Source organism: Apium graveolens, chromosome 4, assembly GCF_009905375.1.
Source record: "Apium graveolens cultivar Ventura chromosome 4, ASM990537v1, whole genome shotgun sequence".
Taxonomy (NCBI): Eukaryota; Viridiplantae; Streptophyta; class Magnoliopsida; order Apiales; family Apiaceae; genus Apium; species Apium graveolens.
In genome coordinates this window covers 146,709,084-146,724,165 of record NC_133650.1, presented here as the reverse complement: position 1 = coordinate 146,724,165, position 15,082 = coordinate 146,709,084, and the positions used below count along the sequence as shown (strand labels likewise).

The window sequence follows — 15,082 nt, the reverse complement described above, 5'->3', positions numbered from 1 at the left end:
ACATCTTGAAGAGCTCTATGCAAGTAAGCAAGTGATGGGTAATGGACCTAAGGCGAGAACCATTTCGAGGCTCGAGTCACTGATCCAGGTGGCCAAGATTGGAGGAGATGCCCGTGCATCGCGACCGGACTAGTCAGATTACTATGTAGACGATAGTGGATGAGCTTGGGAGCGTGGTCAAGATGCTACGTGAGGACACTACCCCTGATATCGCGAGGACCCGTAAGGAGGAGTCTGAGGAGGAACCCGAGGAGGAGTCCGAGAAGGAGGCTTAGGACGAGTTCTAGGGGACTTGACCTTTAGTTGCTTGGATTAGGCTATTCCTTTTATTTACCATGTTAGTTGTTTCCGTTTCTAGACTCTCGTACTGTTTTAATTCGGATCTGTATTCATATTTGTACCTTATGATTCGTACCTTTCGACTTGAACCATGTTAAATTCAATTATGCACTTTCCTTGATTCCTATATTTGCTCTTTTAAAATTTCTTGCTTATCACCATGCATCACCTTTATTATTGTATTAAAAACTATGTACCATGATGAATGCAAATAATACCCTAGTTTCTGCATCGCTCAAACTGTATAACTCTTATTTCCGAAAATGGCACCTAGAAGAGCCCGAGGAAGACCTACAAATAACCAAAAAAATGGAGGAGAAAACCAAAACCCCGATATAGCACAACTTATGAAATTGGTACGCCAGCAAACTGCTACTATAACCCAACAACAACAACTTCTTCAACAAATGCAAGCACCTCAACCGCCCCCAGCAAACATCACTACTTTCAAAACATTCCAATCTGTAAAACCCCCAGAATTTAGAGGAACTCAAGACTCAGTAGAAGCTCATGCTTGGCTCAAGGAGATGTAAAAGGCTTTTTCCTTAACAAATGTTGGAGATAATCAGAAGGTGAAGTATGCCACTTACTTTCTTAAAGGTCAATTGAACTATTAGTGGGAGACAACGAAGGCTTTCGAAACTGCTGAAGTCATTACTTGGGATAGGTTTAAGAGAATATTCTTGGATAAGTATTTTCCTCGCTATATGCAAACACAAATGGAGATGAAATTCTTTGAGTTGAAGCAAGACAATATGACAGTTGGAGAATTTGAGAAGAAGTTTAAAGAACTTTCTAGGTTTATGGGAGAGTATGTTGATTCTGAAGAGAATAGGGCAAAAAGGTTCCAACAGGGATTGAAGCCTTGGTTAAGGAGTCGTGTGGCAGCTTTTGAGTTGACTACTTATGCTGAAGTGTTTCAGAAAGTGATGGTAATCGAAGGAGAGAGTGAGCAGAATTAAAAGGAGAAGGGCAACAAGAAAAGAAGATTTGAATCGGGAGAAGAAGGCTCAAGTTACAAGGGCCAGAATCAGAGAACTAATCAAAGGTTTAAACCTCAGAGTGGACCCGTAAACTTCAAGAAGAGAGAATTTGGGAATAAATCACAAGAAACGAGGTCTCAGTTAACTAGTGGACAGAAACCCCCGCAAGTATCAGTTTTGGAATGTAAGATTTGTAATAGGCGATATACGGGAATCTGCAATAAGGTGAATGTAGTTTGTTTCAAGTGTCATACAAAAGGCCATTATGCTCATGAATGTAAGAATCAGAAGGCCAACATCACGTGTTATAAGTGTGGGAAAGCAGGACATATGTCATGAGAGTGCAAAGGAGTGGGTAACAATCAATTGCTGTAAATGACCATTGTACCCTACCCTGTGAATCAAGCAGCTCCTATGCCAGCCTCATCATTCCCAATGTCTTCCAATCAACCTTAGATATCATCATCTTCAAATCATCCAGCTTTGACTTATCCAACTCAAGAGAGAACTTTCAACATGAACGTGAAGGATGCGATTCAAAGTTCAGATGTGGTGTTAGGTACGCTTTTTGTGAATGCCACAAATGCTAAAGTACTGATTGATTCGGGTGCCACCAGATCATTTATTTCGAAGTCTTTTATTGATAAGTTGAATTGTGAAACTCAATTGATGCATGAACCTCTATCCATTATCTTATCTAATCAAGATAGAGTATCTGTAAATCATATTTGCCCTCATTGTGCAATAGAAATAGCCGGACACGTTTTTCCTGCGAACCTTATTCCTTTCCAATTAGGCGAATTTGACGTGATCTTAGGGATGGATTGGCTGACAAGTTTCAGTGCTCAAATAGACTGTAAGGATAAAAGGGTAGTATTAAATACACCGCGAGGTAAGAAAATGACATTCAAGGGCCAAAGGCAAACTCAGACATTTCTCACCTCGATGCAAGCAAGGAAGTTGATTCGGAAAGGATGAGAAGGGTATTTGGCGTATGTAGTCGATAAGAGTAGAAAAGTTTCTAATTCGGAAGACATTCCAGTAGTAAGAGATTTTCTAGATTTTTTTCCTGAAGAGCTTCCTGGATTACCCATGGACCGACAAATTGAGTTTGCAATAGATCTTGCACCCAGCACCGAACCTGTTTCGAAAGCTCCATCTAGGATGGCACCAACGGAGATGAAGGAATTAGCAAAACAGATACAAGAACTACTAGACAAGGGATTTATAAGACCAAGTATTTCACCATGGGGCGCGTCAGTTTTGTTTGTGAAGAAAAAGGACGGGAGCATGAGACTTTGTATAGATTATCGAGAATTGAACAAGTTGACGATTAAGAATAGATACCCTTTGCCTAGGATTGATGATTTGTTTGACCAACTCAAAGGAGCCTCTTATTTTTCAAAGATTGATCTGCGATCGGGATACTACCAATTGAAGATTAAGTCTGAAGACATACCAAAAACAACTTTTCGATCAAGATATGGACATTACGAATTTCTCGTTATGACTTTTGGGTTGACGAATGCACCAGCTGCTTTCATGGATTTGATGAATCATGTATTCAAGGAGTACTTGGATAAGTTTGTCATAGTTTTCATCGATAACATTTTAGTATATTCAAAGACAGAAGCTGATCACGCGGAACATCTAAGAATAGCTTTGGAAGTATTGCGAAAGGAGAGATTGTATGCCAATTTCTCGAAATGTGAGTTTTGGTTAACTGAAGTAAGATTTCTTGGACATATTGTTAGAATTGAGGGAATTAGGGTAGATCCTGAAAATATTGAGGCGGTGATGAATTGGGAGAGACCGAAGATGCCAACCAAAGTGAGAAGTTTTATGGGACTGACAGGATACTACAGAAGATTTGTAAAGGATATTTCGAAGATTGTCGTACCACTGACCAAATTGACAAGGAAGAATGAGAAGTTTGAATGGACGGAGAAGTATGATAGTAGTTTCCAAGAATTGAAGAAAAGATTTGTAACTGCTCTGATTTTAGCATTACCAGATGACAAGGGAGATTTTGTGATATACAGTGATGCCTCTTATAAAGGGCTTGGATGCGTATTGATGCAACACGGGAAGGTGATAGCATATGCTTCGAGACAACTTAAACCACATGAACAGAAGTACCCGACTCATGACTTAGAATAAGATGTGATAGTGTTTGCTTTGAAACTATGGAGGCACTACTTATATAGGGAAAGTGCGAGATATACACGAATCACAAAATTCTGAAGTACCTCTTTACTCAGAAGGAGCTAAATATGAGACAGCGCCGATGGTTGGAATTGATCAAAGACTACGATTGTTCGATACAATATCATCCGGGAAAGGCCAATGTGGTAGCAGACACATTGAGTAGGAAGGAAAAGCTAAATACGATAACAATGCCGAAGGAATTATCTGATGAAGTTGAAAAATTGCAATTAGAACTTTGTGATCATGGAGGAGCGAAAGAAATGTGTTGTGCCATTACTTTTCAACCAACACTACTAGAGATGATAAAGAAATACCAAGATGAAGTAACCACTCAAGAGAATAGTCAGTTGACAGGAGAAGAGATATGTACACAAAAATATGAACAAGGTGTGTTGAGATTTTTGACAAGAATTTGGATTCCAAATGTGACTGAATTGAAGAAGGATATTTTGCAAGAAGCACACAACTCAAGATTTTCGATTCACCCGGGAAGTACCAAAATGTACCATGATTTGAAGAAGAGTTTTTGGTGGCCGAACATGAAAAGAGAGATTGCAGAATGGGTTTTAAAATTCGACACATGCCAAAGAGTGAAAGCAGAACATCAGAAACCAAGTGGTTTGATTTAACCATTGAAGAGTCCAGAATGGAAGTGGGAAAATATTGCCATGGATTTTGTAGTGGGTTTACCGCGAATCTGGACACGACGCAATGTGGGTGTTAGTTTACCGCCTTACGAAGTCGGCACATTTTCTTCCAATCAATGACAAGTCTTCGTTAGACAGACTAGTTCATATATATGTTCGCGAAATCGTGTTACGCCATGGAGTACCTATATCGATAGTTTCGGATCGAGACCCGTGATTCAACTCGAGATTCTGGAGACAATTTCAAGAAAATCTCGGAAAAAAATTAAACATGAGTACGGCATACCATCCACAAACCGATGGCCAAAGCGAACGAACAATCCAAACCATTGAAGATATGTTGCGAAGCTGTGCAATTGATTTTTCAAGAAGTTGGGATGATCATCTACCACTCGTAGAATTCTCATATAACAATAGCTACCATTCAAGTATTGGCATGCCACCATACGAAGCTTTGTATGGGCAAAAGTGTAGAACACCAACGAGTTGGGATGAAGTTGGGGAAGGAAAGATTTTTGGACCTGAATTGATTCAACAAATGAAGGACACCATCACTGTGATCAAGAAGAGACTCGTTGCTTCTCAGGATAGACAAAGGAAATACGCGGACCTCGCCCGGAAGGATGTGAAACTCGAAATTGGAGAAGTTGTATTGCTAAAAGTATCACCATGGAAGGGTTTGACCCGATTCGGTGAGAAAGGGAAATTAGCTCCAAGATACATCATACCTTTTGAAATCTTGAACCAGGTAGGGAAAGTTGCTTATGAGCTAGCCTTGCCACCACAATATCAGTACGTGCATAATTTATTTCATGTCTCATTACTAAAAAGGTATAATCTGGATGCCAATCATGTGATAGAGATTGAGCCATTGGAAATTCAAGCCGATTTATCATATGAAGAGCAACCCGTGCAGATACTGGATCGACAAGAGAGAATTTTTAGAAATAAATATGTAAGTTTGGTGAAATTATTGTGGAGGAATCCTAAAGTCGAATAAGCAACGTGGGAGTTAGAATCTGAAATACGGAACCGGTATCCTCAACTATTCTCCTAGATTCTGAGGACAAAATCCTATAAGGGGGAGAGGATGTGACAACCGGTAAATATTTGAGCTATCTTTTAAGTGTGATGTATTTATTCATAAATATTATGTGTTATAAGGCCGACTATGCGGATTCGTTATATATTGTGTATAATTTTGTCGTGTGGCATTGTGAATAATGCTGGAATATTTTTAAGCGTATAACTTTTATATGCGAGTAAGATTTTCGTTACGCGATTAAATAAGTAGCCCGATTTGATAATATTTGAATAGTTGCGACTACGCGATTAAGTAATAATTGAGATTCTCACGATTTAGTGATATTTGAATAAGTTGCGAATAAACGGATAAATTATATTCTAATATTGTAGAGTAGAGTCAAATTATTTACAATTGCTTGTGTGATTTTTTAATGTGTTAATTATATTTTTCATGAGTTATTAGTATGATAATATTAGAAAAACTATTTTTAATATAAATTCTTTTTATTCGAAATTTTTGAAAATAATTTTATTAAACTTCTAAAATCTCACAGTATTTATGGTATTAATTTTGTGATTTATGGATTTATATTTTAATTACTAAACCACATTCTTTTTAATTATACTTTTAATAGTTATTGAATTACAAGTGTGCCCTTGCATGCAAATTCCACCCAAATAGAGATCAAGGGTAAGACCGACCTTTCACCCTCCACTAACTCCATTTGACCAAATAATGACATATAAAACCTTGCATGCAAAATCTTGCTATTCGTGGGTGAAGGATAGAATGGTAAAAAGCAAAATCCACTACCATTTGAATGAGACAAGAGCTAGACTAAACACTGACTTCACCTCATTTTCTTCACCAACACATCACTCCACCCTCTCCTCTCCCTACTCCCTCTCGGCCGCGCCTAAACCCTCCCCCACCCTCTCATTTTTCTTCCTCAGTTTCTTCATTTTCTTAAACCTTTCAACTTCTCTAAGCAAGGGTCAACTACATTTGGTACTATATCATCATTTGAGGTTAGTTTCTTAGTTGCATGTGGCTAAAGCCAAGGGTTTAACTTTGATTCTTGTGAATCTAGAGTTGAACTCAATGTGGCACATAAAACTTGAGTAAGAGATGGTCTTGATGAAGTGTTTTGCTTCTATTTTCAAGCCATGATCTTGGCCTCAAGCATTCGGCAATGACTCCCAAGGAGCCGAATGGATTTTGTTGTTTGTGTTATAGTTTTATTTGTTTTCAAGAAGAAAGAGACTTTGCATGTGACTTTTAAAGAAATTATGATCTTATAAGATGTATTTTACAAAGTTTCCATCTTTGCATGCCATGATTTTTACGTTAAAAGTTGAAGTTTATACTTGCATGTTGTAGAATAAGTAGTATTCGGATAAATGTGCTATGTGACTTAAATTTGAGTTTTTATGCAATGCATGCCATGGTTTATGCTCTAAAATGCTAGTATGCTATGTGCCTTGATAATTCATGATAAAATCTAGTAGCCATCAAGTTGATACCATGTATGTTTAGTTCGAAATTTGGCTTAAAAATTATATATGTAAAATCTGCTCTGCTATGCTCTCTGTTTTTTCCTCGGTAAATGGCTTATATGGCTAGGTTTATGCTAGTATTTTTCCATAAAATGATAGTCAATATGGTTGTGTACAATGTAAGTTAGGTTTGTTGGCTTGATTGTTAGTTTTGGTGTTCAAATGGGAGTTAAGGTGGAAGGAGGTACACTAGGCACTACGTAGCAGAATTTTTCACCATAAGTATAGGCTGTTTTAAGTGAGTTTTGTTAAGGACTTTCTAGGCCCGAGTTTACTGGCTTTTATTCGTTGAAAAACTAGCAATTAGGTAGGTACACACACACATTTCCGAGAGTAACTCAGAACAGGGCAGGACTGCGTAAGCTTGAACTTTGGTCGATTATAACCATTCCATGAGCTAGGCCTTCACGGGGTCTTGGCTTAAATAAGTATAATGTATCCTTAGGAAGTTTAACAGACAATTGGAATTAAGAATTGAGTGAGAAAAGTGAGTTTTATGTGAGTGAAAACAGGGCAGAGTGAATTCAAGTGAGGCTGGGAAAGTGTCAACTTTGAGTAGAGGCCTAGAGAAGCCTAGGTGAGGCCTTGGCATGAAACCAAGTCTGAGAGTTAGTTTTAAGTCTTAAAAATCCATCAGAATTGGTTTTGTTAGAAGGCCCCATTTAGAAGTTGAGATTTTGGCCAAGGAGCACAGGACGTGCAAACTGGTGCTAGCATGAACCTTAGTGTGAGTATTGATTTTTGTAAGCCTATATGAGTGAGGCCTTTGAGTCTCACCAACATTAAAAGTTAGTTTAGAGTCTTAAAAACCTGTAGGAAGTGGTTTGGAGTGAAGGCCCAAGGTGGAGACATCCCATTTCCACCAAGACACCCGAGAGAACCCTTCGAGTGGTCTTAGGAAAAACTTTAGTGGTATATGTTGTATTTGGGACTTAGAGGTGAAGAGTCCGAGTGTTGCACATCATCTTTAGGTTTAAGTTAAGGTCAATAATAGTTCTTATGTGTTACTTTCTTATGTGTTTAGGTATTTAGGTGATATTATATTATAAATAACTAGTAGTATATGCCATGCCATTATGTGATCATATGACTATATGGATTACTTGAATTGCATATGATTAAGTTATGTGTATACTTGTAATTATAAGTTCTTTTTTTATAGTAGTTATGATCAGAGTAAAAGTTAGTCTAGTAGTTTATAGGCTTATAAGGTGTTTAAGGGTGAATAGTAATGAGGTTAGTATAATGTGTAGGTTCCGAAGCGAAGGGGAAGATTCGTGCCGTCAAGATCGAATAATCTTACAACTGTTGGAAGGCAAGTTACTACCTCCTTATGCTTATAATTGTTTCAAGTCTATATGTTTTTTCGTGAATGCTTAAGTTGTAATAATCACCATGTGATTACTTAATTCGAATACTTCTGTTAATAACTCCTAATCTTGTTAGTACCTTACCTTCAAAACAATCCTTATCCATTAGACCGTGAATACTAAACTCTCTACCAAATTCCCAAAAGCGAACCTCATTAGTGAACTTGAATTCTCTTGTTACAATTCCATTAAAGTGATACCAAATCTTTCCCGGCATTCATGTTATAAAACATTAAAAATAAATTAAATGTTTTCTTGACTTAGTGGATTGGAATAGACGCAAGTACTTTTCACACTTATTGATAGGCTCACATATAGCCTAGGGATCCTATTATATTTGAGAACCCAGTCTGGTTCGAGATTACTTTGCGGCTGATTACCGGCTATAATCTGTAGCGTCCTAAAATAATTTTGATGATTTGATATTTATAACATGATTGCTCGATGCCATGATAACATATGCCATGTTTCGGTCGTTATGATTCTACCATGACTTTATATTATAACATGTTGTCATAATTCCATCATTCTATATGCCATGTTTCGATAGCTATGATTCTACCATGTCCTTATATTATAACTTTATGTTCATTATTGTCATTTTTACAAGCATCTATAACCCCTTGATTCATGAACCCGTGATTTTGAGATAATGCCTTGTATAGTAGAACTGTTAGTACTTGCTGAGCATTTTACCTCATTTTCTTGTATTTAACCCTGTTCTACAGCTAGCAATCATGGTTTATAGTGTGTATGTGTAAAATTATTAAGGCACTAGGATTAACCGTATTGTCCTAATTAGTATACCCTGAAAAATAATCCTTAGTGAGCCCCCTTGAGCCTACATCCTTTCTCTTTAATTATCACCAATTAAATTATGAGCTAAATTGTTTATTCTTGTCTTAATTGACTAGTAGACCATTGTGATATATTTGGTATTGGTATAATTTTAAGTGTGGGGATTTATTTCTTCAAGTGGAATATTTTGGTGGTAATCAAGATAATGCACTTACTTGATCTTTGAAATAATAAAAAAAAATAATTCATTGCATTGCAATAAAGTATCAAGTACTACTTTGAGATCAATAGATGGAAAATGCAATATCACATGAATGGAACGATCCATATACATGTTCCGGTATTAAGCACAATGTCTTGGTGAGTTTTCACTACCCTTGGTTACTGGAGAATGACTTGACTTTGAAAAAAAAGAAAAAGAAATCGAGCAAGAGAAGATCGAGTGGAGTTTGTGTTCATTGGTTCTTACAATGTGAAAGTGGGTAAGTACATGGTTATATGTGCTTTGGTGTTCAATGCTTGTGAGAGTCTGACCAACTTTTACATGATCTATTTTTTATGTTGGGTGCTTAAATTAAAAGTGGACACTATGCTCTGCTAGTTATCAAAGTTTGGCCACTTGTTAGCCTATTTCTCGATATCATACCCTTCGCCTAAGCCTCGTTACAACCCTTGACAAAGACCGTTTAATTTATACATGCGCGAAGTCTAGAGATTTTGGTGAACAAGCAAGTTTATGGTATCACATGTGCATTTGACTGAACTTCAGTGATATAATGGCACCTAAATACTTGTGTGATTTGAGTGTTTGTGAGGTTGTTTTCTATCCAACGCATGCTATTATCTTGTTGATTGAGACTTTGATGTTATTCATGATTATTTTAGTCTTTCGAGACTATGTGTGCGTGCTTGAATAGTTGTGTTGGTGTATAAAGTTGAGGAACTGCATTATATGACGTCTATGAGAAATTAAATCATTAATTTCCATGTGTGCAGTGCTATGATATATTTCATGTTTGAGTCTTGGAAGTTAGAAAAAAAATTGGGAATTTTATGGATACATACACTATAGGCCATCACAAGACCTTACTCGTCCACTAGGGCTACCTTGGGGTTTAAAGGGCTTATTGCATATGCAAAATGCAACCGTGATCATTTATTCTTTTCCCAAGGACGTGCAAGATGCTAAGTGTAGGGATGTGAAGAGCGTGGATTTTATCTAATAATGTCCCTATATTTTGGTTATTTTGTACTGATTTGTTTTTTTATTTAATAAATGTTCATGTTTTATTGTAGGTATCAAGGAGTTATAATGAAGGAAGGCTTGAAATGTACAAAATCAGATTTGGAGTTTAATTTCATTTAAAATCGGATTTTATGGGCTAGCTGTGCAGTCTATACTTTTTGGGTCATATCTGGAATTCTAGAAGTCTGATTCTAATGATTCAACAACATAAGGAAAGCTTATGAGAAGAGTTTTATTTTAGAAGCGGTCTTGAATTTAAAGTACATACAAATCAGTCCAAAATCAGAGCAAAAAAAGTCAACTACGAATTTCCTTTACTGGAATTCAATTCTAATCGCGAAATCTCCTTGTATTTGTTTTAATTCATTAAAAAGACTATAATTAGACATATTAGATGAGATATTATATTGAGACCTAACATAGAATATAGAGAGGCAAGAGACAGGAGCCGCACAAGTGAGGAGGAGAAGAAGCCATCAACAAAGAAGATCTCAACCATAAAAGACATTCAATTGGCTTTGTTTCCTCTTATCTTTTATTTATCTATTATTATGAACATGTGTTGGTTATCTTGGGATTTTTTTTAAGATATTTTTTATGAGCTAAACTTATATGAGTTAGGATTTTTATAAAACCCTAGTATGTGATTGTTGGTGTTTTAATAAGAAGTACTATATGCAGTTTACATTTTATTCATTCAAGTGTTTTTCATGTTAATACTTGCTATTGCATGATCAACTTTAGTAGGTTAACGAGTTAATTATAATACTGAGAGGGTTATAGTTAATGTGATGCCGTCAAATCCGCCACCTTGCGAATCTGAGGCATCACGATACCATCTGCTGGAACTTGTATTGTTATAACACATAGTATCATAAGATAATTTACAGTCGACTATCACTCCACATATCTCAGAATTGATTTCACACTCTCACAAAATTTACATCACATTAAAGTACTAGTACCAACTAAAGTTGGTTAATTCGAGCCTTGTTATAGCTCCGATAAAACTCGTATCTAGCTCAAGATCATCCATCGAGCAAGGTGAAACTAATAACTTTCAATCCTGATAAGGTTCCTTCCTTTTTTATTCCCCTGTTGCTCTGAACTATTTTTCTCTTCATCTTTGACTGTGAAAAATATTCATAATAGCAAGGGTAAGCATCTAAATGCTCAGCAAATTTATCCCGTGACACAACAATTTATAAAATATAATTTAAAATGTTCAAAAATAATAGTGCCAAAATAATTTCAATATTTCAAACTGTAAGCAAGTTCATATTTAAAATTATATTTGAGTTGCTATACAAGTTAAAGGGAAGCAAACTCTTATATGGCACTTGATTCCAATATGTCACGTGAATAATTTGGTCATATTCCACCCCGGTACATCAGTGATGCGATCAACTACCACAATGTAACCTTCTCCTACATGTTTTAAGCTCACCCGATTACGGCTCGTCGTAAGGACGCCCAACACACACTTGCTAGCATTAAAAACGGGTTCCACCTTGAACCCAAGACCGCACACGAGCCGATAATAAAAAATATCCGGATCTCGGATAAATAATAAATAAACTATGGGTATTTCCATGTTGACCGGTACATATGAAAGAATCCTCCGATGATTACCACATTCGTTTAAGATGATAAGTGATCATAACGGTGATTTTTCTCAGATAAGTGAGAATAATCGAGAATCAAGCGAAAGTTGGATTGCTTGAATAATAAACAACTCCTTAATAAATAATCGACCATAAAAGAAAGTTAAAGCGAATAAAATTTTTAGTTGTAAATAAATCAATTTCGGCGAGAAATTTTCAACGTGGGGAAAAAATTAAACGATTTGAAACTTTGAGGCTCGTAAAGATTACTAACGAAACATCTCTATTTTAAACATATTTAATTTATAAATCACATTCATAAATTTTAAAACCACAAAAAAATGGGCAGAGTAAGGGAGAGCAGAATAAACTTGCCTTTGATCCGATGTACACGCTATTTGCAACAAAATTCCAATATCATGAGATTACCAGTTTTTCGACTTAAGATTCTAAATAAGAATCAATAATAAATATTTAGAAACTCAAAAAAATTGAAATAAAGTTTCATGGAGAATCATCACAAGATAGTCACTGATAGTCATTCATATCTATTTAATTGTAACTCTTGCAATTTAAGTAAATATACCACCATACATAAATATTCTTAATATAAAGAGGTTAAAATATCTGAATATTCAAAGATGTTAATTTAATTAAATCAATCAATGATAAATATTTTGTAACACATAAAAACCCAAAAGAATTCTTGTCAAGAAGACTAAATATCCTATTCAAATTAATTCATATCTTTTTAATCTCACTTTTAGTGACTTTAAATAAAAAACAATATTCAGCTAGTAACAAAATAATTCAGCTTCTAAATTTATTAATCCAAAACTAAAATAAACCTTTACTAAATAATTTTATTCGTAATTCCCCTTTTTTTATACCAATATCTACCATTAAATTCACATTCATTCAAAAAAAATACTAATTTAATACCTAAATTTCTCAAGCAATACAATAATCATTTATTTAAATTCATATCCATCTTTCTCTTTTATTTTATAATTATTATACTCCCATGAAAATAAAATTACAACACCAATTTATTATATTACTCTTGAATATTTATTTCAAGTGAGGTTTAATAATCCCACTAATTTGATTAAATCCAAATCCCTTTTTATCTCAACTTAGTCCCAAAAATTAAATATCAGTTAAATTTTCCTAACCCAAAAATAATCAATATTCATTCATCTGCTCTCCTTTATTTTATTTTAATTTAAAGTCAAATTCTTTAAATAACTTCATTTATCAATTTTATTTATTCATTTACTACATTACCCTTCTTCTCTCACCCAACACACCCACCTTCGTCTACCTCCTTTCACCAACACACCTTCAACTCCATTAATTCCGGCCATCCTTCACCGGAAAATTTCTCCGACGACCCCTCCTTTTCTTCCCTCTCTTCTCCCTTGTCTCTCTCTTTTTTCTCTCTCTCTCTCTCTCAATCTCGAAATCTCTCCTCTTTCGCATGTCTCTCTCTCTCCCCCTCTCTCTTCGCGTCTCTCTCTCCGCATTTTTCTCTCTCTTCTGCACCTCTCCTACTCCTCTCTCCACCAAAAGCTTCGACTTCGTCCTTACTCCATCTACCTTCGTAGAACATCAATTCAATCCACCAATCATCAAAACAAAACCCCCCAAAATTGGGGCTAAGAACCCTGGTTTTTCTAGTTGGGTAAAACCCATGACCCATTTCCTAATATCCTTAAAATATATTCATTTAATTCATTAAAAACTAATTAAATAAAAATTAGCTTAATACTGATTACTTAAATCTCAAAATCACCAAGCTAAACATACTAACATAATATACATGATCATGAATACTTGTATTTAATGAAGGAACCTCTAAAAACAAAATATATTAATATTAATAAAAAAACTACTATATAAAAAAATAAATATTATAATCATAGAGATTTTACCTTGAGATAATCACACCCAAATATGAGTTGAAGTTTATAATCTTGATTTCTTCCTTGGTAAGATCAATCTAATCTTCAAACCCACATATAATTCTCATACATCTCTCCTCATGCTCACAAGAATTTAGTAGGTGTTAGTGTAGATTATAATTTCCCCCAAATGAATATTCCTTCATAAATAAATATATATATATATATATATATATATATATATATATATCAATAAGTTTTCTTTAATTAAAATATTAGGACCTCATAGATATTTATTATCAAGGACCAAGTACTTTCTAATTTACAAGTTAAGGCAACTTCTTAAGGAAGCTTCTCATAATTTTTATAAATAGGAAAAATAAATTATAATTATGTTCAAAAAAATTTTATTGTAATAAATAAAGAGAAATCTCCATATTATCTCAAGATCATTTGGGATAGACACTTGAGGAACTCTACTGTCTGAATTTGTAGGTACAGAAATGTCTTTTCTTGGTATAAACAAACCACTCTCCAAAATTCCCTTATAATCACGGTTACTACTGAAATAAACAGAGTTATCTTTTTCTTCCACAATTTATAGTTGTTTTCACTGACATTACTGAAGGGAGTAACCTTGATGCCATTAACTGTCTGAGTTCTCATACTTTCAGATCTGCGAAAATTCTGTAATACAACGTCCCAAAATACGATAACCTAAACAGTCAAAATCTAAAAATACCAATCTATCAACAAATCCACAACAATCAAGAATACTACGACCACAAATCAACCCAAGTCAGATCTATACACCGAAAGCACTCCCAGACTCCGTACAACCAAAATTAACAATAAAATTTGCTAATCTAACGGATTGGATATGTATATCGATCAACAAGCTCTGATACCAATTGTTAGGTCCAAAAGGTACATACAAAGGGGGGTGAATATATGTTCTTCGTTTTTATCAAATTAATGTAGCGAAAAATCAAAACTTAAAAGAAACAAACAAATAGAAGGACATTCACAGAATAATTCTTGTTATTAAGAAATTAAACCGTAAAGGGTTGCTTACAACTCTGAATATAAAGGATTCGAAACAACAAGTATAAAAAGAACAAAAAAATGGCTATCACTCTAGGGTTCTTTTTATCACTCTAAAAATCTATAGCTCCTTTATCAAATGATAATCAATACACACAAAAAGGCTACAAATAATGAGTGTAACAAAATGTCAGACTTTAATGAGGAGTGAATCAAATTGGACAGCATTCCTCTCCTTAATTTCACTAAATGAAATCGAACAATTCCCCAAGAAAATATTTATGTAGAGCTTCACTTTGAATGTGCTAAGAAGTGTATTTTTCAATCTGCTTCTGATTTGATTATATAGCTTGGTA

At 35.0% G+C, this 15,082-nt stretch overlaps 2 protein-coding genes across 2 annotated transcripts; both read left to right on the top strand.

Annotated features, from left to right (window-relative positions):
* The first annotated feature begins 1,838 nt into the window (after positions 1-1,838).
* On the top strand, positions 1,839-4,394 carry LOC141719054 (uncharacterized). Its single transcript, XM_074521439.1, has 4 exons — positions 1,839-2,214; positions 2,323-2,559; positions 2,938-3,413; positions 4,212-4,394. The coding sequence occupies exons 1-4, from the start codon at positions 1,839-1,841 to the stop codon at positions 4,392-4,394; spliced, it is 1,272 nt and encodes a 423-aa protein (XP_074377540.1).
* A 219-nt stretch (positions 4,395-4,613) lies between these two features.
* On the top strand, positions 4,614-5,177 carry LOC141719053 (uncharacterized). Its single transcript, XM_074521438.1, has one exon. It carries the CDS (start codon positions 4,614-4,616, stop codon positions 5,175-5,177), a length of 564 nt encoding a protein of 187 aa, XP_074377539.1.
* Positions 5,178-15,082: the final 9,905 nt, after the last annotated feature.